At 41.9% G+C, this 24502-nt stretch overlaps 1 protein-coding gene across 1 annotated transcript in view; it reads right to left on the bottom strand.

Moving 5' to 3' along the window:
• LOC135572123 (complexin-2-like) overlaps positions 1-21237 on the bottom strand; it is a 39915-nt gene extending 18678 nt beyond the window's left edge. Inside the window, exons 1-2 of the mRNA XM_065019153.1 lie at positions 21172-21237; positions 4170-4314 (exon numbers count right to left, since the gene is read on the bottom strand). Coding sequence (XP_064875225.1) covers positions 4170-4200 — 31 coding nt within the window. The 5' untranslated portion in view covers positions 4201-4314; positions 21172-21237. The remainder of the gene's footprint in view (positions 1-4169; positions 4315-21171) is intronic.
• Between the last annotated feature and the right edge of the window lie 3265 nt (positions 21238-24502).

Genomic DNA, 24502 nt, shown 5'->3' with positions numbered 1-24502 from the left:
GTATTCTATGATAGATATAACTGTATTCTATGATAGAGAACTGTATTCTATGATAAAGAACTGTATTCTATGATAGAGAACTGTATTCTATGATAGATATAACTGTATTCTATGATAAAGAACTGTATTCTATGATATATATATATAACTGTATTCTATGATAGATATAACTGTATTCTATGATATATATAACTGTATTCTATGATATATATAACTGTATTCTATGATATATATATATATATATATATATATAACTGTATTCTATGATAGATTATACTGTATTCTATGATAGAATTAACTGTATTCTATGATAGATATAACTGTATTCTATGGTAGATATAACTGTATTCTATGATTTAACTGTATTCTATGATAGATTTAACTGTATTCTATGATATATTTAACTGTATTCTATGGTAGATATAACTGATATATATATATAACTGTATTCTATGATAGATATAACTGTATTCTATGATAGATAACTGTATTCTATGATAGAGAACTGTATTCTATGATAGATATAACTGTATTCTATGATAGAGAACTGTATTCTATGATATATATATATATATAACTGTATTCTATGATAGAGAACTGTATTCTATGATAGATATAACTGTATTATATGATAGAGAACTGTATTCTATGATAGATATAACTGTATTATATGATAGAGAACTGTATTCTATGATATATATATATATATATAACTGTATTCTATGATAGATATAACTGTATTATATGATAGAGAACTGTATTCTATGATAGATATAACTGTATTATATGATAGAGAACTGTATTCTATGATAGATATAACTGTATTCTATGATAGAGAACTGTATTCTATGATAAAGAACTGTATTCTATGATAGAGAACTGTATTCTATGATAGATATAACTGTATTATATGATAGAGAACTGTATTCTATGATAGATATAACTGTATTATATGATAGAGAACTGTATTCTATGATATATATATATATATAACTGTATTCTATGATAGATATAACTGTATTATATGATAGAGAACTGTATTCTATGATAGATATAACTGTATTATATGATAGAGAACTGTATTCTATGATATATATAACTGTATTCTATGATAGAGAACTGTATTCTATGATAAAGAACTGTATTCTATGATAGAGAACTGTATTCTATGATAGATATAACTGTATTCTATGATAAAGAACTGTATTCTATGATATATATATATAACTGTATTCTATGATAGATATAACTGTATTCTATGATATATATAACTGTATTCTATGATATATATAACTGTATTCTATGATATATATATATATATATATATATATAACTGTATTCTATGATAGATTATACTGTATTCTATGATAGAATTAACTGTATTCTATGATAGATATAACTGTATTCTATGATATATATAACTGTATTCTATGATAGAGAACTGTATTCTATGATATATATATATAACTGTATTCTATGATAGAGAACTGTATTCTATGATTGATATAACTGTATTCTATGATATATATATATAACTGTATTCTATGATAGAGAACTGTATTCTATGATAGATATAACTGTATTCTATGATATATATATATAACTGTATTCTATGATAGATATAACTGTATTCTATGATAGAGAACTGTATTATATGATAGATATAACTGTATTCTATGATAGATATAACTGTATTATATGATATATATATATATATATATATAACTGTATTCTATGATATATATATATATATATATATAACTGTATTCTATGATAGATATAACTGTATTCTATGATAGAGAACTGTATTCTATGATAGAGAACTGTATTCTATGATAGATATAACTGTATTCTATGATAGAGAACTGTATTCTATGATATATATATATATATAACTGTATTCTATGATAGAGAACTGTATTCTATGATAGATATAACTGTATTATATGATAGAGAACCGTATTCTATGATAGATATAACTGTATTATATGATAGAGAACTGTATTCTATGATATATATATATATATATATAACTGTATTCTATGATAGATATAACTGTATTATATGATAGAGAACTGTATTCTATGATAGATATAACTGTATTCTATGATAGATATAACTGTATTCTATGATAGAGAACTGTATTCTATGATAAAGAACTGTATTCTATGATAGAGAACTGTATTCTATGATAGATATAACTGTATTCTATGATAAAGAACTGTATTCTATGATATATATATATAACTGTATTCTATGATAGATATAACTGTATTCTATGATATATATAACTGTATTCTATGATATATATAACTGTATTCTATGATATATATATATATATATATAACTGTATTCTATGATAGATTATACTGTATTCTATGATAGAATTAACTGTATTCTATGATAGATATAACTGTATTCTATGGTAGATATAACTGTATTCTATGATTTAACTGTATTCTATGATAGATTTAACTGTATTCTATGATATATTTAACTGTATTCTATGGTAGATATAACTGATATATATATATATATATATATATATATATATATATCAGTTATATCTACCATAGAATACAGTTAAATCTATCATAGAATACAGTTAAATCTATCATAGAATACAGTTAAATCATAGAATACAGTTATATCTACCATAGAATACATATTATATCTATCTATATATATTTAACTGTACCCCCAGCCCCCAGAGCCCCATCCTAACTCAGCCCTCCATCTCACAGCCTCAGCCCCCCCCCAGCTTTCCCCAGCTCCAGTCTCAGGCCCCCATCAATCCCCCATCCCCAGCCTCCCAGGCCAATGACATTACAATCTGCACCAAGGCCAGACCAACCACATGAAAGGTCATCCCACGGCCACAGCCCCTTTCCAGGAAGGCAATTTGCACCAAGCCCATCAGTGGAAAGGAGGATTGGATTGGCAAGAGAGGTCTAAATGTAGTTGTATTACCTATAGTTATTCAACTGGTTGACCCAAATCAGGAAGTTCATTTAAGAATGCATTGACCTCTAGACAGAGTTCACCCGCAGTGACAAGTAAATCTACACAGCTTATACACAGCAGGTAGCCTAATGTTTAGAGCGTTGGACTAGTAAGCGGAAGTTTGCTGGATCGAATCCCCGAGCTGACAAGGTAAAAATCTGTCGTTCTGCCACTGAACAGGCAGTTAACCCACTGTTCCCCAGTAGGCCGTCATTGTAAGTAATAATTTGTTCATAACTGACTTGCCTAGTTAAATAAAGGTTAAATAAAAAAGTAATAGATATAAATGATGGAGCTCTATCTGAGGTTGAGTTGACTATAGATATAAATGATGGAGCTCTATCTGAGGTTGAGTTGACTATAGATATAAATGATGGAACTGTATCTGAGTCTATAGGTTGAGTTGACTATAGATATAAATGATGGAGCTGTATCTGAGTCTATAGGTTGAGTTGACTATAGATATAAATGATGGAACTGTATCTGAGTCTATAGGTTGAGTTGACTATAGATATAAATGATGGAATTGTATGTGAGGTTGAGTTGACTATAGATATAAATGATGGAGCTCTATCTGAGTCTATAGGTTGAGTTGACTATAGATATAAATGATGGAACTGTATCTGAGTCTATAGGTTGAGTTGACTATAGATATAAATGATGGAACTGTATCTGAGTCTATAGGTTGAGTTGACTATAGATATAAATGATGGAACTGTATCTGAGTCTATAGGTTGAGTTGACTATAGATATAAATGATGGAGCTGTATCTGAGTCTATATAGGTTGAGCTGAATATTGCTTCTCTCTGAGACCTAGAACCAGAAACTGGTCATAAATTGTGAGCATTTAATTCCTTGATACTGATCATAGCTTTACAATTACAGTATGTTGTCTACAATACGTTTACCAGGCAGCTTTACATTACAGTATGTTGTCTACAATAAGTTTACCAGGCAGCTTTACATTACAGTATGTTGTCTACAATAAGTTTACCAGGCAACTTGTTTGACTTGTTTATAGTTTAGCAGTTCTTCCAAATTCAATTTGTATTTTCAAGATGTCAAGAGGTACGTGCTCCACTGAGGACAAACATCAGATCCCACGCATGGTGAACAGATGTCCATAATATTGACACGTTCATATAGCAGCGTATACAGTACTTACCACCTAAGGCTTGCTTCATCACAAAATTCATGGTTCCTTCTGATACTCTGGTCTTCTACAGACAAACACAACTGTGCATGTAGTCACCCCTTCTTTACCAGGTCTCTGTTGCCTTCCTCAGTCTGTGTTTACCACTTGATCCAACCTGTGGAGACAAAGGAGAGAGAAAGACAAAACAGTTTACCGGAAGATGTTAGCAAAGGATATGGACAGTGGTTAGGTATGGTTGAGGCGGTAGGGTGTGTGTGTGTGTGTGTGTGTGTGTATGTGTGTGTGTGTAGAGCATAAAGATGTTTCAATCTCTATGTTGTGGAGTCTATGTCTACGTCAATACATCATCACTGAGCTCTATTAGAACAGAGTAGATTTCCTGCTACAGTATCTCATCACTGAGCTCTATTAGAACAGAGTAGATTTCCTGCTACAGTATCTCATCACTGAGCTCTATTAGAACAGAGTAGATTTCCTGCTACAGTATCTCATCACTGAGCTCTATTAGAACAGAGTAGATTTCCTGCTACAGTATCTCATCACTGAGCTCTATTAGAACAGAGTAGATTTCCTGCTACAGTATCTCATCACTGAGCTCTATTAGAACAGAGTAGATTTCCTGCTACAGTATCTCATCACTGAGCTCTATTAGAACAGAGTAGATTTCCTGCTACAGTATCTCATCACTGAGCTCTATTAGAACAGAGTAGATTTCCTGCTACAGTATCTCATCACTGAGCTCTATTAGAACAGAGTAGATTTCCTGCTACAGTATCTCATCACTGAGCTCTATTAGAACAGAGTAGATTTCCTGCTACAGTAAACCATCACAGCTGCTTCTGGATATTTCACCTCCTAGACGTCACTCTGGTCCCCCATTGAAAGACAATCCCATTCCCCAGAGGCCCCTAGGATCAATATTAAGGGTACTCTTTTTTGTTGTTGAGAGGCGAGGGGTCATAAGTGGTTTGGGATGACAGTGACTATGTGCTTGAGACCCAGAGGGGTTAAGAGAAGAGCCTCATGTCCATAAACACACAGTGGGCCTGATGAGCTCCAGTCAAGAGCTGTTGAGATGTAGGCTTGCGTCCCAAATGGAACCATGTTCCTTATATAGTCCACTACTTTTAGGGCTCTGGTTAAAAGTAGTGCACTATGTAGGGAATAGGGTGTACTTTGGGATGCATCCCATATTCTATAGGGCATCAGCACTGAGCTGAGTGCTCTCCCTGCATTAGCCTCTGCTACTCTTCATCTGGTAAAGGTATCTCCAGTTAACAAGAACGTATTATAACGGAGATAGTGGCAACAGCCACCTACATTAGAACAGAGTGTTTTTATATTCTGCTCACTTGTTGTTATAGAGTAGAACTCTATGCAGGTGTAGATGGTTGTTGTTATATAGTAGAACTCTGTCCAGGTGTAGATGGTTGTTGTTATATAGTAGAACTCTGTCCAGGTGTAGATGGTTGTTGTTATATAGTAGAACTCTGTCCGGGTGTAGATGGTTGTTGTTATAGAGTAGAACTCTGTCCAGGTGTAGATGGTTGTTGTTATATAGTAGAACTCTATGCGGGTGTAGATGGTTGTTGTTATAGAGTAGAACTCTATGCGGGTGTAGATGGTAGTAGAACTCTATGCGGGTGTAGATGGTTGTTGTCATAGAGTAGAACTCTGTCCGGGTGTAGATGGTTGTAGAACTCTATGCGGGTGTAGATGGTTGTTGTCATAGAGTAGAACTCTGTCCGGGTGTAGATGGTTGTTGTCATAGAGTAGAACTCTGTCCGGGTGTAGATGGTTGTAGAACTCTATGCGGGTGTAGATGGTTGTTGTTATAGAGTAGAACTCTGTCCAGGTGTAGATGGTTGTTGTTATAGAGTAGAACTCTGTCCAGGTGTAGATGGTTGTTGTCATAGAGTAGAACTCTATGCAGGTGTAGATGGTTGTAGAACTCTATGCGGGTGTAGATGGTTGTTGTTATAGAGTAGAACTCTGTCCAGGTGTAGATGGTTGTTGTTATAGAGTAGAACTCTGTCCAGGTGTAGATGGTTGTCCAGGTGTAGATGGTTGTTGTTATAGAGTAGAACTCTGTCCAGGTGTAGATGGTTGTTGTCATAGAGTAGAACTCTATGCAGGTGTAGATGGTTGTAGAACTCTATGCGGGTGTAGATGGTTGTTGTTATAGAGTAGAACTCTGTCCAGGTGTAGATGGTTGTTGTTATAGAGTAGAACTCTGTCCAGGTGTAGATGGTTGTCCAGGTGTAGATGGTTGTTGTTATAGAGTAGAACTCTGTCCAGGTGTAGATGGTTGTTGTTATAGAGTAGAACTCTGTCCAGGTGTAGATGGTTGTTGTTATAGAGTAGAACTCTGTCCAGGTGTAGATGGTTGTTGTCATAGAGTAGAACTCTATGCAGGTGTAGATGGTTGTTGTTGTATAGTAGAACTCTATGCGGATGTAGATGGTTGTTGACTGTACAACCCCAAGAAGTCAGTCCAGACCCAGTTTTTTTTAATCAACGGCAAACTTGATGACCCTAAAAAGCTTCAAGTTGATAGGCCATTGTGAAATGGATTTACAAAAGATTTAAATGGACACGTAAAATCTGATTTCCTGATTTATCAATAACTCCGTCATCTCTCAACCAATCCCTTAGCTTTGTTGTTATTTGGACTCATGGTTCACGAGAAGAACTTTTCCAAAATATCCAAGATGTAGGAAAATCTGTCCTGATGGGCCATATGGGTTTCTTTGAGGCAAATTTGTTCAGCATGAGGAAAAACAACTTCATACAAAGTTTCAAGTCTCTAGGTCAGTGGTATTCAAACTCGGGGGTCGTGGGGGAACTGCAGTGGGGTTGCCAAATATACAGTATATAAACTGTACTGTCAACTGCGTTTATTTTCAGCAAACTTAACATGTGTAAATATTTGTATGAACATAACAAAAGATTCAACAACTGAGACATAAACTGAACAAGTTCCAGACATGTGACTAACAGAAATTGAATAATGTGTCCCTGAACAAAGGGGGGTCAAAATCAAAAGTAACAGTCAGTATCTGGTGTGGCCACCAGCTGCATTATGTACTGCAGTGCATCTCCTCCTCATGGACTGCACCAGATTTGCCAGTTCTTGCTGTGAGATATTACCCCACTCTTCCACCAAGGGACCTGGAAGTTCCCGGACATTTCTTTTTTTTCAATTTAAAGTTTTATTAAGTTCTTGTTTTTCAATCAACCAACAAAACACATTCCACATTCACAGATGTGACAGGCTTTAAAAAAATAAAAAGTCAAAAAATAATAATACATTTGAAAAAATAAAAATACAATTAAAATGAATGATAAAGTCAAATAAAAGCATTTATTTTTCTTAATCTATATATTTTCCTTGGTACATATATATATATATACATACATACATACATACATACATACATACATACATACATACATACATACATACATACATACGCACATATACATACATACATACATACGCACACGTACTCAAAAACTAAATTAAAATAAAAACACACACACAAAAAAACCCATACCACTTGCAGCAGCACTATCAAGGTTCTTATCAGCTATTTCAAGCATTCGCTGAGACGACGGGCCAATAATTCGTTTTTAGGTTTTACAGTACCTTACACAACATGTATCTGCGCATTTCCCTAGTCACCCCGTTCACTCTGTCCAGTTTGAAATATAGTTGAATAGTGGGGACCAGAGCCTATCAAACTTGGGCTGTCTCTTGTGGAGGTCATAAGTGAGCTTTTCAAGAGGAAGAAAGTCAACAATCTGGTCAATCCACATTTTAAATGTAGGGAGGGTATTAGAGGCCCACAATAGAAGAATACATTTCTTAGCAAAGTATGTAATAGTCATAAGCAAATTTTCTCTGTCAGGATCAAGAACAAAGTCCTGCTGGGCATTAAGAAGATAGATACATGGGGTCATATCAAACTGTACCTCTAGTATTTTCTGTGCAGCGGTATGTACAGATTGCCAGAATCTGGCAATCTCCCTACAGCTCCAAAATACATGCATATAGGTTCCACATTCAGAGGTACATCTTTTACAGTTAGGAGACATATCTGTTTTCATTCTATGGAGTCTCAAAGGAGTATAATAAAATTTGTACAAAAATTTGTAATTAGATTCTTTCATTTTTACACTGGTAGAGGAGCAGTATACCTTGTCGCAAACCTCCGCCCATAACTCATCACTAATAGTCAGACCAAGGTCCTTTTCCCAGATTATTTTCAAAGGAGTAAAGGAGGAGCTTCCTTTCTCAGAAAGGAGTCTATAGATGCAAGATATTTTGCCTTTAATGGATTGTGCTGTGACAAGAAGGGTTTCAACTTCGTTCAACTGAGTTCTAAACCTCCTCTTGGAGGTAAATGAGGAAATTACATGTCTAATTTGAAGATATTTAAAAAAAATGGGATCTTGGCACGTCGAATTCACTGCAGAGCTCTTGAAAGGATTTCAGTGTAGTGGTTTTCTGATGAAATAGGTCTGAAAAGGTCCTGATTCCTAGAGTATGCCAAAGATTAAAGTTGGCATCCCTCAGGGCTTTTGGCAAGTCTGGGTTGCCTACTATAGGCGAGTGAGAACATATTTGGGAGGAAATGCCCAGGTATTTCTTACAGTCCCTCCACGCTAGTAGGGTGCTGTAAATCACAAAGGATTTGGCTATGTTGCCCACTTCACTAAAGTTATTAATGAATATAATTGAGCTTAAGGGCAATGAACCACAGGATTGGGCTTCTATCTGAATCCACGTTGACTCTTGTCTGTTTGTGATCCATGTTAGCATGTTGCGGATTTGGGCAGACCAGTAGTACAATTGAAGGGAGGGAAGGGCAAGGCCACCTTTAGATTCAGGTTTTGATAAAGTGGAAAACTTGATCCTAGGTTTTTTATTGCCCCATATAAATTTGGTGATGCTTTGGTTAGTTGTTTTGAAGAAGGAAACTGGGAGATAGCATGGGAGCATCTGAAATAAGTAGTTCAGTCTAGGGAGGACGTTCATACGGATTACATTAATTCTTCCTACTAAGCTAATTGGGAGGGAGATCCAGGTTTGGAGATTGTTCTTGATTCGATCCAGGAGTGGAAGATAATTTTCCTTAAAAAGGCTATTCAGATCTGGTGTTATGAAGATCCCGAGGTATTGAAACCCCTGTGTTTTCCATTGGAAAGGACAAAGTGTCTTCATAGAGCTGGTGAGTGTAATATTGAGAGGGCAGACAGTGGATTTGTTAAAATTGATCTTATAACCTGAAAACTTGCCATACTGAGCAATTGTGTCTAAAATGGGAGGGAGGGATTTCTCGGGGTTGGATATGTAGAGCAAGACATCATCCGCGTAAAGCGAAATCTTGTGCTGCAGGCCACCTGCAGAAAAACCCATAATACTTGGATTGATCCTTATCAGCTCTGCCAGAGGCTCCGCCCCCAACAAGTAGAGCAGCGGGGACAGCGAGCACCCTTGTCTTGTGCCCCGCTCCAGAGGGAATCTGTCAGAGTTCAGTCCATTAGTAGTCACCATGGCATTTGGATGAGAGTATAGTGATTTGATCCATTTAATAAAATTTGGGCCCATATTGAACTTTTCTAAGACTGAAAACAGAAAGCTCCACTCCATCCTGTCAAACGCATTCTCAGCATCCAGTGAAGCCAGCAGGACAGGGGTCTTTTGTGCGTTTACTTGATCAATAATATCAAAAAGATGGCGAATGTTATCAGAAAAGTATCTGTCTCTAATAAATCCAGTTTGGTCCGCTTTTATTATTTTGGGAAGAAGAGTGTTTAGTCTTATGGCGAGCAATTTGGTAATTATTTTATAGTCGAAATCCAACAAGCTTATGGGCCGGAAGGACGAGCAGGATAGGGGTCCTTGTCCTTTTTAGCAACACTGTAATGCGAGCTGTGTGCATTGAGTCTGGGAGAACTCCGTTTTTGCAAAAATCCTCCAGCATTGGCATGAAGATAGGGCTGAGCTGGGGCCAAAAAGCTTTATAGAACTCTCTGGGGAATCCATCTGGGCCTGGGGACTTATTAGGTGGCATGGAGGTAATTGCCTCCAGGATCTCCTCAGGAGTGAAGGGGGAGTTGAGATTTTCCTGGTCGGTCTCTGATAGTTTAGGTAGCGAGATTCCCTCTAGGAAAGAGTGGAGTTCTGCCTCCGTGTGTTTTCTCTCAGAGGTATATAGTTTGCAGTAAAAATCATGAAAAGTTAAATTGATCTTTTTGGGTCATATGTGACCTCGTCCTCTGCTGTTCGGATAGCCATGATTGTACGCTCTGACTGCTCCTTTTTAATTGGTAAGCAAGCAATCTACTGGGCCTATTGCTATACTCATGGTATTTCTGTTTAGTAAAGAAAACTTTTTTTTATCTCCCGAGTGTAGTCCAAATTCAGTTTGGCTTTGGCTGCTTTAAGATGACTCCAGGAAGTGCTGTCTAGGGATTGTTTATGTATTTTTTCACAGCATTCCAGCTCCCTCTCAAGATCTAGCCTGTGTGCTTCCATTGCTTTTTTCTTAGAGGAAGCATATGCAATTAGATGACCTCTTAGTGTGGCTTTAGCAGCGTCCCACATTGTGGCCGGAGAAACAGGGGAATCTTTATTGTCTTGTGTGTAGTTGTCTATCCATGTAGTTACTAATGTATGGAACTCGTCATTTGATAGCATGGAGGTGTTGAATTTCCAGCTCTTTGACCTCGGGATGTTTTTGCAGAGGTCAAAGCGGAGGTGGACAAAGGCGTGATCTGAAAGTGCTATGGGTCCGATTGTACAAGTGGCTGAATTTATGAAACTCTTTGGGATAAAAATGTAATCTATACGGGAGTAGGTGTTATGGACATTAGAGTAGTATGTATAGTCCATAGATGAGCTATTATTCTCTCTCCAGATATCTATCAGCCCCATCTCTTTAGTAAGAGAGTTCAACATCTTTGCAGATCTAGGATTTGTGGTGGGGACTTGAGATGATTTGTCTAGGGTTGGGTTAAGGGTACAATTAAAATCTCCGGCCACCACGCCGAAGGAGACACAATGCTCATTGAACAGGGTTATAATTTTTGACATGAAGGCAGGAGTATCTGTGTTAGGGGCGTATATGTTTAATATAGTAATTGGTTGACCATATAGTGACCCAGTTATCAAAATAAATCTCCCCTCCGGATCAGATATGTTTTTGTTTATTATGAATGGAACATTTTTATGGATAAGTATGGCTGTGCCTCTACTGTTTGATTTGAAAGATGAGAAATACACCTGTCCCACCCAAGCTCTGCGGAGTTTGGCATGTTCAGCATCACAGAGGTGTGTCTCTTGTAATAGCGCAATGTCTGCTTTTTCCTTTTTTAGAGCACATAGTATCTTTTTCCGTTTTATTGCATGCCCTAGACCATGGCAGTTCCATGTCAATAGATTTAAGGTACTAGTCATCGTCATCGAGCAGTAATCGAACTTTAGTGCAAGTCATCGCTGGGTAAAAGTGGATAGTAATTACAGCTGCATGTTCACATAAAAGGAAAATAAATGGTGTACATAAAATAATAATCTCTGAACACCCCAGCCGAGTTCCCAAACAACTCGACACATCCCGTTGGATCTATTACCCCCCGCTCAGTCTCAATTCTGTGTTCCGAATAAAACAAAAACCGGGAACAGTTAGCAACGCACAACGTCTCCCTCTCCCCACCAAAGAAATGCCTCATCCTCTCCACCCCGCATTGAGTAAATAACACAGTTGCCCTCGTCCAGACCTCAGTAAAAGAGGGGAGAAAAATAAAATCAATAGCCCAGCCTACATATACCTCCCCCAAGGGACATAGGGAACCCCAGGTAATAATAGCAACAACAAAAAAAAAAAACAGGGAAATAAAAGTAGGCTGAAACATTAGTAGGCCTAGGTTAGGCTATACAGCCCATCCCTCTCAGTTAAAGGAAAATAAATATAAATTGGACGGCTGTAATGACATTTAGGGGGTGGGTCTCTGGATATCGGCTATATGTCGTCTTACCTCCTTTAGTAATGGCATTAATCGCATTTAGTCATTGGTCTGTTTCTCATTGGCCAGGATTGTCTTTCAAAAAACGTTTTGCCTCTTCGGGAGTTTTGAAGTGTCGCAAGGCTCCTTGGTGAAGAATCCTGAGCTCGTTTGGGTATTTGAATCCCCTGAAGATGCCTCGGTCAATGGAGTATTTCTTCACTTCGTCAAATTCTCGGCACTTTCGGCGTATTCCAGCTGACAGGTCCTGGTGTAAAGCGAGTTTGGCGTTTCCCACTGTGATGGTGTTGTTTTTCACCGCCTGTAGGACTCGTTCCTTGTCGGTGAATCTCAGGAAACGTATGGTGATTGGGCGCGGTGGTTGTCTGGCTGCTGGTGGGGGCCTCAGTGCTCGGTGAGCTCTCTCGAGTTCTATGGGCCTGTCGGTGGGCAGGTGGAGCCACTCGGGAAGTTTGTCTTGCAGGTAGCGGATCAGTGGCATGTTTCCCTCTTCTTTTTCGCCCAGATTGAATAGAACACAATTATTCCTTCGCCCCCTGTGTTCCAGGTCCTCTGTTTTCTCTTCCAGATGCTCGGTTTTCTTTTTAGCATATGCTATTGTTTCCATGGCATCTGTCAATAAGTTTTCCATGGATAGGATTCGCCCCTCTGCCTCGTCCAGGCGCCCCGCGTTTATGGTTATCTTGTTGTTGATGTCAGGCAATGCGTTTTCCAGGATTGTCACCTTGCCCCCTATCACACTGAGCTGAGAGTTAATGGCATCTAATTTGGTGTTTAGTTCTGTACGTTGGGATCTCAACTCAGAGAGGATGTCTTCGACAGAGTGCGAGGTTGGCATTCGTTGTGCCTCGTGGGGGAGCGGGTTCTCTTGCTCCTGGCTAATGGCGCTAGTTTTTTCTGAAGCTAGCTTCTTCTTGGAGGCTTTTTCCGTCGCTAATACTCGAGTCCGGGTAAAAATGTCACCAGTAGTGTCGCCTTTTGTAGCCGCCATGACTTTTTCTTACTAAAGCTAAATGAGTGTGAACTTGGAATGGAGGTAAGATTAGGAATTGGAAACTACTTGTGCGGAGCTCTTAGTTCACGCGGCCATCTCGTTCAAGGGTCACGTGATCCCCCCCACAATTTCGTTCCCGGACATTTCTGGGGGGAATGGCCCTAGCCCTCACCCTCTGTTCAAACAGCTCCCAGACATGCTCAATGGGATTGAGATCCGGGTTCTTCGCTGGCCATGGCAGAACACTGACATTCCTGTCTTGCAGGAAATCACGCACAGAACAAAGCAGTATGGCTGGTGGCATTGTCATGCTGGAGCGTCACGTCATGAGCCTGCAGGAAGGGTACCACATGAGGGAAGAGGATGTCTTCCCTGTAATGCACAGCGTTGAGATTGCCTGCAATGACAACAAGCTCAGTCCGATAATGCTGTGACACACCGCCCCAGACCATGACAGACCCTCCACCTCCAAATCGATCCCGCTCCAGAGTACAGGCCTCGGTGTAACTCTCATTCTGCGACTCGTCAATGAAGAGCACTTTTTGAGAGCCCTTTTTGTAATCAAACCCTGTAACGAACCCACAAATGCTGATGCTCCAGATACTCAACTAGTCAGCGAGGCCCATGGTAGTGAGACCCATCATAGCGAGGCCCATGGTAGAGAGACCCATCATAGCGAGGCCCATGGTAGTGAGACCCATCATAGTGAGGCTCATGGTAGTGAGACCCATCATAGCGAGGCCCAAGGTAGTGAGACCCATCATAGTGAGGCCCATGGTAGCAAGGCCCATCTTAGTGAGGCTCATGGTAGTGAGACCTATCATAGCGAGGCACATGGTAGTGAGACCTATCATAGAGAGGCCCATGGTAGTGAGACCCTAACATAGCGAGTCCCATGGTAGCAAGGCCCATCTTAGTGAGGCTCATGGTAGTGAGACCCATCATAGCGAAGCCCATGGTAGTGAGGCCTATCATAGTGAGGCCAATGGTAGTGAGGCCTATCATAGCGATGCCCATGGTAGTGAGTCCCTATCATAGCGAGGCCCCTGGTAGTGAGACCTATCATAGAGAGGCCCATGGTAGTGAGACCCTAACATAGCGAGTCCCATGGTAGTGAGGCCCATGGTAGTGAGGCCTATCAAAGCGAGGCCCATCACAGCGACGCCCATGGTAGTGAGGCCCATCATAGCGACGCCCATGGTAGTGAGGCCCATAGTAGTGAGACCTATCAAAGCGAGGCCCATCATAGCGAGGCCCATGGTAGTAAGGCCCATCATAGCGACGCCCATGGTAGCGAGGCCCATCATAGCGACGCCCATGGTAGTGAGGCCCATAGTAGTGAGACCTATCAAAGCGAGGCCCATCATAGCGACGCCCATGGTAGCGAGGCCCATCATAGTGAGGTCCATGGTAGTGAGACCTATCATAGTGAGGTCCATGGTAGTGAGACCCATCATAGCGAGGCCCATGGTAGTGAGACCTATCATAGCGAGGCCCATGGTAGTGAGACCTATCATAGCGAGGCCCATGGTAGTGAGACCTATCATAGCGAGGCCCATGGTAGTGAGACCTATCATAGTGAGGTCCATGGTAGTGAGACCTATCATAGCGAGGCCCATGGTAGTGAGACCCATCATAGCGAGGCCCATGGTAGTGAGACCTATCATAGTGAGGTCCATGGTAGTGAGACCCATCATAGCGAGGCCCATGGTAGTGAGACCTATCATAGCGAGGCCCATGGTAGTGAGACCTATCATAGTGAGGTCCATGGTAGTGAGACCTATCATAGCGAGGTCCATGGTAGTGAGACCCATCATAGCGAGGCCCATGGTAGTGAGGCCCATCATAGTGAGGTCCATGGTAGTGAGACCTATCATAGCGAGACCTATCAGTGCTTCTACAATGATTGTGGACCAGAGCAGAAGAGCAGAAAATATTTTCAGTTATCTGTCTGGTATTGTACTGTACCAGTCTCAACAACATCTCTTAGTCATCTGCATGGTATTGTACTGTACCAGTCTCAACAACATCTCTCAGTCATCTGTCTGGTATTGTACTGTACTAGTCTCAACAACATCTCTCAGTCATCTGTCTGGTATTGTACTGTACTAGTCTCAACAACATCTCTCAGTCATCTGCATGGTATTGTACTGTACCAGTCTCAACAACATCTCTCAGTCATCTGTCTGGTATTGTACTGTCCCAGTCTCAACAACATATCTTAGTCATCTGCATGGTATTGTACTGTGGCGCTAATTTGTTTGTCTGGAGTGGTTCAATGAGCCCACAATGTTTTTTCTCCTCCTAGTGAAATAAAAGAGAGAAAGCCAAGTGCTGCTGGCCGGTAAGTGGCCTATCGGCGACCTCAGAACCAGGTTCCTGGGGTCTGTTAGTGGCCTATCAGTGACCTCAGAACCAGGTTCCTGGGGTCTGTTAGTGGCCTATCGGCGACCTCAGAACCAGGTTCCTGGGGTCTGTTAGTGGCCTATCAGTGACCTCAGAACCAGGTTCCTGGGGTCTGTTAGTGGCCTATCGGCGACCTCAGAACCAGGTTCCTGGGGTCTGTTAGTGGCCTATCGGTGACCTCAGAACCACGTTCCTGGGGTCTGTTAGTGGCCTATCGGCGACCTCAGAACCAGGTTCCTGGGGTCTGTTAGTGGCCTATCGGCGACCTCAGAACCAGGTTCCTGGGGTCTGTTAGTGGCCTATCGGTGACCTCAGAACCAGGTTCCTGGGGTCTGTTATTGGCCTATCGGCGACCTCAGAACCAGGTTCCTGGGGTCTGTTAGTGGCCTATCGGTGACCTCAGAACCAGGTTCCTGGGGTCTGTTAGTGGCCTATCGGTGACCTCAGAACCAGGTTCCTGGGGTCTGTTAGTGGCCTATCGGTGACCTCAGAACCAGGTTCCTGGGGTCTGTTAGTGGCCTATCGGTGACCTCAGAACCAGGTTCCTGGGGTCTGTTATTGGCCTATCGGTGACCTCAGAACCAGGATGCATACAAAGCCCTCCTCCGCCATCCCTTCGTCAAATTCGTCCACGACGCCATCTTGTTCCTACCGTCTTTTTGACAGAAACTCAAACAGGATGTAACAGAGACTAGACCCATTCAACGCTGGTCTGACCAATCGGAATCCACACTTCAAGATGGTTTTGATCACGCGGACTGGAATATGTTTGGGTCAGCCTCAGAGAACAACATCGACTTGTACTCTGACTCTGAGTGAGTTTATAAAGAAGTGCATTGGAGATGTTGTACCCACGGTGACAATTAAAACCTACCCAAAACAGAAACCGTGGATGGATGGAAGCATTCGCGCAAAACTAAAAGCGCTAACCACCGGTTTTAACCATGGAAAGAGGTCTGGGAATATGGCTGAATATAAACAGTGTAGTTATTCCCTCCGCAAGGCAATCAAACAAGCAAAATGCCGATACAGGGACAAAGTGGAGTTGCAATTCAACAGCTCAGACACAAGACGTATGTGGCAGGATCTACAGGAAATAATGGACTACAAAAAGAAAACCAGCCACGTCACGGACACTGACGTCACACTTCCAGACAAACTAAACACCTTCTTTGCCCGGTTTGAGGATAATACAGTGCCACCGTTGCGGCCCGCTAACAAGGACTGTGCCCTCCCTCTCTCTCCCTCTCTAAAACATTTAAACGTGTTAACCCTCGCAAGGCTGCTGGCCCAGACAGCATCTCTAGTCGCGCCCTCAAACTTTTACAGATGCACAATCGAGAGCATCCTGTCGGGCTGGATAACAGCCTGGTACGGCAATTGCACCGCCCTGAACCGCAAGGCTCTCCAGAGGGTGGTGCGGTCTGCACAATGCATCACCGGGGGCAAACTACCTGCCCTCCCAGACCTCAACCACCTGAGCCACAGCCTGTTCACCCTGCTATCATCCAGAAGGCTAGGTCAGTACAAGTGCATCAAAGCTGGGACCGAGAGACTAAAAAACAGCTTCTATCTCAAGGCCATCAGACTGTTAAATAGCCATCACTAGCCGGCTACCACCCGATAACTCAAACCTGCACCTTAGAAGCTGCTGCCCTATATACATAGACATGGAATCACTGGTCACTTTAATAATGGAACACTAAATCAATTGATTGCCTTGCAGAGGGAATAACTACACTGTTTGCATTTGACCATATTCCCAGTCACTTTGCCATGGTTAAATGCAGTGGTTCACGCTTTCAGTTTTGTGCGAATGCTGCCATCTATCCAATATTTTTGGTTTGGGTAGATTTTAATAGTCACAGTGGGAACAACATCCTCTGTATACTTCCTGATGAACTCAGTCACTGTGTCCATATACAAGTCAATGTTATTCTCAGAGGCAACACTGAACATATCCCAGTCTGCATCATCAAAACAATCTTGAAGCATGGATTTCGATTGGTCAGACCTGCGTTGAATAGACCTTAGCACGGGTACTTCCTGTTTGAGTTTCTGCCTATAGGAATGGAGGAACAGAAAATAGTTGTGATCTGATTTGCCGAAAGGAGGGCGGGGGAGGGCCTTGTAGCCATCCCGGAAGGGGGAGTAACAATGGTCGAGAGTTTTTGAAGCGCGAGTTCTACAGGCAATGTGTTGATAGAACTTCAGCAGCGTTTTCCTCAAATTTGCTTTGTTAAAATCCCCAGCTAAAAATAAATGCGCCCCAGGATATGTGGTTTCCAGTTTGCACAAAGTCCCGTGTAGCTCCTTGAGGGCCATTGTGCTATCGGTTTGAGGTTGAATATACACCGCTGTGACTATAACTGAAGATAATTCTCTTGAGAGGTAATATCTGCAGTGTTGTGAAGAATGTGAACATTTTAGCTCATTGAACAACCCCCCTGGTGTCTTGTCTCATTGCCCCCCTGCTGAGAGGTGCCAAAGCAGAGTAGTGGCGATGGTTTGAGTCTCACTTGGAGGTCCTGGGAACTCCCTCCCTCTACACGGTGGGGTCTATATAGCCTCTGTCAAAATGATGCAGTGTTCTCATCTTCAACACCTAGCGTAACAACAACAGTGTTGATCTGTACTGTTAGGCAACCGTAAACACTACACAGGAAAATATTAATGACGTGCTGCTAACTACTTGTGGAAACAATAATTTACCATTTTGAGGGTATGCCAACACCAATCCATTATCATAATTTGATTATCTCAGTTTGTCTGCGAATGAATATGATGTCACTACAGTGTATGTTACTGTGCTGTGTGTGTAGATTACAAGCTCTATCCATGCAGTTCTTAGGGACCACCAGCATACCATTTCAGCTACAGATTACAAGCTCTATCCATGCAGTTCTTAGGGACCACCAGCATACCATTTCAGCTACAGATTACAAGCTCTATCCATGCAGTTCTTAGGGACCACCAGCATACCATTTCAGCTATAGATTAGAAACTCTATTCATTATCTGGTACCATTTCAGCTACAGATTAGAAACTATATCCATTATCTGGTACCATTTCAGCTACAGATTAGAAGCTCTATTCATTATCTGGTACCATTTCAGCTACAGATTAGAAACTATATCCATTATCTGGTACTATTTCAGCTACAGATTACAAGCTCTATTCATTATCTGTTACCATTTCAGCTACAGATTAGAAACTATATTCATTATCTGGTACTATTTCAGCTACAGATTAGAAACTATATTCATTATCTGTTACCATTTCAGATACAGATTAGAAACTATATCCATTATCTGGTACCATTTCAGCTACAGATTAGAAGCTCTATTCATTATCTGTTACCATTTCAGATACAGATTAGAAACTATATCCATTATCTGGTACCATTTCAGCTACAGATTAGAAACTATATCCATTATCTGGTACCATTTCAGCTACAGATTAGAAACTATATCCATTATCTGGTACCATTTCAGCTACAGATTAGAAACTCTATTCATTATCTGTTACCATTTCAGATACAGATTAGAAACTATATCCATTATCTGGTACCATTTCAGCTACAGATTACAAGCTCTATTCATTATCTGTTACCATTTCAGCTACAGATTAGAAACTATATCCATTATCTGGTACTATTTCAGCTACAGATTAGAAACTATATTCATTATCTGTTATCATTTCAGATACAGATTAGAAACTATATCCATTATCTGGTACCATTTCAGCTACAGATTAGAAGCTCTATTCATTATCTGTTACCATTTCAGCTACAGATTAGAAACTATATCCATTATCTGGTACTATTTCAGCTACAGATTAGAAACTATATCCATTATCTGGTACTATTTCAGCTACAGATTAGAAACTATATCCATTATCTGGTACCATTTCAGCTACAGATTAGAAACTATATCCATTATCTGGTACCATTTCAACTACAGATTAGAAACTATATCCATTATCTGTTACCATTTCAGCTACAGATTAGAAACTATATCCATTAACTGGTACCATTTCAGCTATAGATTACAAGCTCTATCCATGCAGTTTTTGGTACCACCAGCATACCATTGCAGCTACAGATTAGAAATCATATCCATTATCTGGTACTTCAGCTCTAGAAGATCTATTCAACTACAATCAGCTCCTCTGGTCAAATGTAGTGCACTATATAGGGAATAGGGTGCCATTTGGCACTGGTTAAAAGTAGTGCACTATATAGGGAATAGGGTGCCATTTGGGAAACACGATGTCTACTGGGTACTGAAATACAGACTGAACCTGATCCTTTGAACCTGTATGACAACATCCTCATCACGGGCTCCTAAAGAGATCATTTGTCCAGGTAATTGTAACAGGAGTTTTTATGGTTCAGCAGCTCAGTCCCTGCCTGCAGCTAGGCTGGGTCTCTCTCTCTCTCTCTCTCTCTCTCTCTCTCTCGCTCTCTCTCTCTCTCTCTCTCTCTCTCCTCTGCTGCACTGCTAACAGAATAGAACGCACACAGGAATCGTCAAACCATCTCCACATCTGTCATCTACAGCCCACTTTTGACAAGATGATTAATCTCCTTCCAACTAGGTGACAGGCAAGCCTGGGTGGCAGTTTTACCCTCCTGTAGCCTAGTATTACAGCTATACAATTATTACAACATATACTGTAGGTGTGTTCCTCAAACATTTTTTTTTGCATTGGATGTATAGAAGGCAATCTATGTAGTCTTAAAAGTGATTGAAAGGTTGTGGATGAGCTCACTGAATTTCATGAAATCTTTATCCAAAATGTTCTCGCACTTAACACGAACGAGGATTACATGAATGAACTGTAGGGTTGGCTGCCTCCAAGCTCTGATAGGCTACTGTACACGCACTTTTCTGAAGCCTGTATACTTATGTATTCTCTCTCTCTCACACACTCTCACACTCACCCACCCACCCACACAGTGTGAGTGCATATAGCATTAATATTTAGGCTAATCCATTCAGCATAACATCAAATATTAAAGGTGTCCATAACATGAGATCTGGTCCATTTCAACAGACGGGTAACCTACACCCTCAACAAAAACACATGGGTCTACGCATACAACATACCTACATAAAATGCATGTATAACTTGAACAACCCAATCAATACATGTTCAGACCGATCGCTCATCGAATAGAGCGTCTCAGTAGGCTATCTAATGCATGCACAACAACCGCCCATTGACGAAAAACATCAGCGCCACACACGCATCACTCTTTTCTCCCCCGCCGCTCAATAGCTTTGAGGAGGACACACGTTTTCCCCCCCACCTACTATGGCGGTAAAATAAGCAACAACCATGATCACTCTTTACATTTTTTCTAACAACATGGTGCTGAAAGTAACAACTCAAAACGCCTTGAAACCAGCGCGTGCTCAACCCTCTCTCCATTGTCGACTCCAGTTCGCACCACCAGTAGCCTAGCTGGTTTCAGTACCAGGCGAGTGGAAAGTCAAAACGTGTTCCCAGCGATGGTACACACCTGTTCCTCAGTGATCGGAGAAAGGGGTGCGTTATATGAGTTGTTTTACAAACCTTGGAGCAGCTGGAGAAAGTCAGGCGGCGTCTCTCTCGGTCCCCAACCAACCAGTCTGTCTGTTCTCCACCGTTTGGTGATGAGTAGTATCGCCCGCCCTCAGCCCCGACCACCCCTTCACTATTCACCACTTCAAGCTACTCCAAAAATACAACAAACAAAAAAATCACAATTTACACAGTTCACATTTTTTGTATCTCCTAGAATTGTTGAAATCTGGATGTAGTGCATTTCATGGACACCAAATGGTTATTTCACTTTTTGTGAAATAATTTTCATGGAATCAAAGCCTAAGGGTTAACTTGCTTTAGAGATGGATAAAGATAGTTTACATTGTGTTGTTATATCGTTATTTAGGACCCAATATGCTATTTGGCAGACTTCAGTAGAGAACCTACAGGCCTACAGAACAGGAAGACTTCAATAGAGAACATATAGGCCTACAGAACAGGCAGACTTCAGCAGAGAACCTATAGGCCTACAGAACTGGAAGACTTCAGCAGAGAACCTATAGGCCTACAGAACACATATGACAATAGACTACAGAGTGACAACGAAGAGCTATTAAGAGATACTCAATATAATTAATTATTGATTTCAATGACACATTCAAGAGCAACATGTAATTTCGATGGGTCTCCGTGCATAGTGACATAAATTATATTGATGCCAAAGGGTAGGAGCACTGATCAGATTGATGCCAACGGTAGGAGCACTGATCAGATTGACGGCAACGGTAGGAGCACTGATCAGATTGATGCCAACGGTAGGAGCACTGATCAGATTGATGCCAACGGTAGGAGCACTGATCAGATTGATGCCAACGGTAGGAGCACTGATCAGATTGAAAATCAGACATAAATGCATTTTATACTGCATGAAGATCATAAGCAGTTTGTTACCAAGGCTCTGTTGTGAGGCTGCATGGTGTGTGAGGCTGCAGGGTGTGTGAGGCTGCAGGGTGTGTGAGGTTGCAGTGTGTGTGTAATCAAGCCTCTGTTGTGAGGCTGCAGGGTGTATGAGGCTGTAGGGTGTGTGAGGCTGCAGGGTGTGTGAGGCTGCAGGGTGTGTGAGGCTGCAGGGTGTGTGAGGTTGCAGGGTGTGTGAGGCTGCAGGGTGTGTGAGGCTGCAGGGTGTGTGAGGTTGCAGGGTGTGTGTAATCAAGCCTCTGTTGTGACGCTGCAGGGTGTATGAGGCTGTAGGGTGTGTGAGGCTGCAGGGTGTGTGAAGCTACAGGGTGTGTTAGGCTGCAGGGTGTGTGAGGTTGCAGGGTGTGTGAGGTTGCAGGGTGTGTGTAATCAAGCCTCTGTTGTGACGCTGCAGGGTGTATGAGGCTGTAGGGTGTGTGAGGCTGTAGGGTGTGTGAGGCTACAGGGTGTGTGAGGCTACAGGGTATGTGAGGCTGCAGGCTGTGTGAGGCTGCAGGCTGTGTGAGGCTGCAGGCTGTGTGAGGCTGCAGGCTGTGTGAGGCTGCAGGGTGTGTGAGGCTGCAGGCTGTGTGAGGCTGCAGGCTGTGTGAGGCTGCAGGGTGTGTGAGGCTGCAGGGTGTGTGAGGCTGCAGGGTGTGTGAGGCTGCAGGGTGTGTGAGGCTGTAGGGTGTGTGAAGCTACAGGCTGTGTGAGGCTGTAGGGTGTGTGAGGCTGCAGGCTGTGTGAGGCTGCAGGCTGTGTGAGGCTGCAGGCTGTGTGAGGCTGCAGGGTGTGTGAGGCTGCAGGCTGTGTGAGGCTGCAGGCTGTGTGAGGCTGCAGGGTGTGTGAGGCTGCAGGGTGTGTGAGGCTGCAGGGTGTGTGAGGCTGTAGGGTGTGTGAAGCTACAGGCTGTGTGAGGCTGTAGGGTGTGTGAGGCTGCAGGCTGTGTGAGGCTGCAGGGTGTGTGAGGCTGCAGGCTGTGTGAGGCTGCAGGGTGTGTGAGGCTGCAGGGTGTGTGAGGTTGCAGGCTGTGTGAGGCTGCAGGGTGTGTGAGGCTGCAGGGTGTATGAGGCTGCAGGCTGTGTGAAGCTACATGGTGTGTGAGGCTGCAGGGTGTGTGAAGCTACAGGGTGTGTGAGGCTGCAGGGTGTGTGAAGCTACAGGGTGTGTGAAGCTACAGGGTGTGTGAAGCTACAGGGTGTGTGAAGCTACAGGGTGTGTGAAGCTACAGGGTGTGTTAGGCTGCAGGGTGTGTGAGGTTGCAGGCTGTGTGCAACCAAGGAATCCATTGTCCGTCTGTCATTACAGAGCTCAAACATCAAGCCCATAGCAGGTGTTCTGCTGAGGTAACACAACACTCACATTGAACAAGAGAGAACATCACAATCAAATCAAATTGTATTTGTCACATGTGCCGAATACAACAGGTGTTGCAGTGAAATGCTGAATACAACAGGTGTAGCAGTGAAATGCTGAATACAACAGGTGTAGCAGTGAAATGCTGAATACAACAGGTGTAGCAGTGAAATGCTTACTTACAAGCCATAACCAACAATACAGTTTTTTTTAAGAAAAAAAGAAAAACCTTTAAAAAAAAGAATAAGAAATAAAAGTAACAAATAATTTAAGAGCAAGTTTTTATTTTATTTATTTAAATAGGCAAGTCAGTTAAGAACAAATTCTTATTTTCAATGACGGCCTAGGAACAGTGGGTTAACTGCCTGTTCAGGGGTAGAACGACAGATTTGTACCTTGTCAGCTCGGGGGTTTGAACTTGCAACCTTCCGGTTACTAGTCGAACGCTCTAACCACTAGGCTACCCTGCCGCCCCTGTATATAGCGAGGCTATATACAAGGGGTACCGGTACAGAGTCAATGTGGAGACTATATACAGGGGGAACCGGTACAGAGTCAATGTGGAGGCTATATACAGGGGGTACTGGTACAGAGTCAATATGGAGGCTATATACAGGGTCAATGTGGAGGCTATATACAGGGGGTATTGGTACATAGTCAATGTGGAGGCTATATACAGGGGGTATTGGTACAGAGTCAATGTGGAGACTATATACAGGGGGTACCGGTACAGAGTCAATGTGGAGACTATATACAGGGGGTATCGGTACAGAGTCAATGTGGTGACTACATACAGGGGGTATCGGTACAGAGTCAATGTGGAGACTATATACAGGGGTACTGATACAGAGTCAATGTGGAGGCTATATACAGGGGGTACTGGTACAGAGTCAATGTGGAGGCTATATACAGGGTGTATCGGTACAGAGTCAATGTGGAGGCTATATACTGGGTGTATCGGTACAGAGTCAATGTGGAGACTATATACAGGGGGTACCGGTACAGAGTCAATGTGGAGACTATATACAGGGGGTACCGGTACAGAGTCAATGTGGAGGCTATATAC

This window comes from Oncorhynchus nerka, linkage group LG6 (assembly GCF_034236695.1).
Source record: "Oncorhynchus nerka isolate Pitt River linkage group LG6, Oner_Uvic_2.0, whole genome shotgun sequence".
NCBI lineage: Eukaryota > Metazoa > Chordata > Actinopteri > Salmoniformes > Salmonidae > Oncorhynchus > Oncorhynchus nerka.
This window is presented reverse-complemented; position numbering and strand designations above follow the sequence as displayed.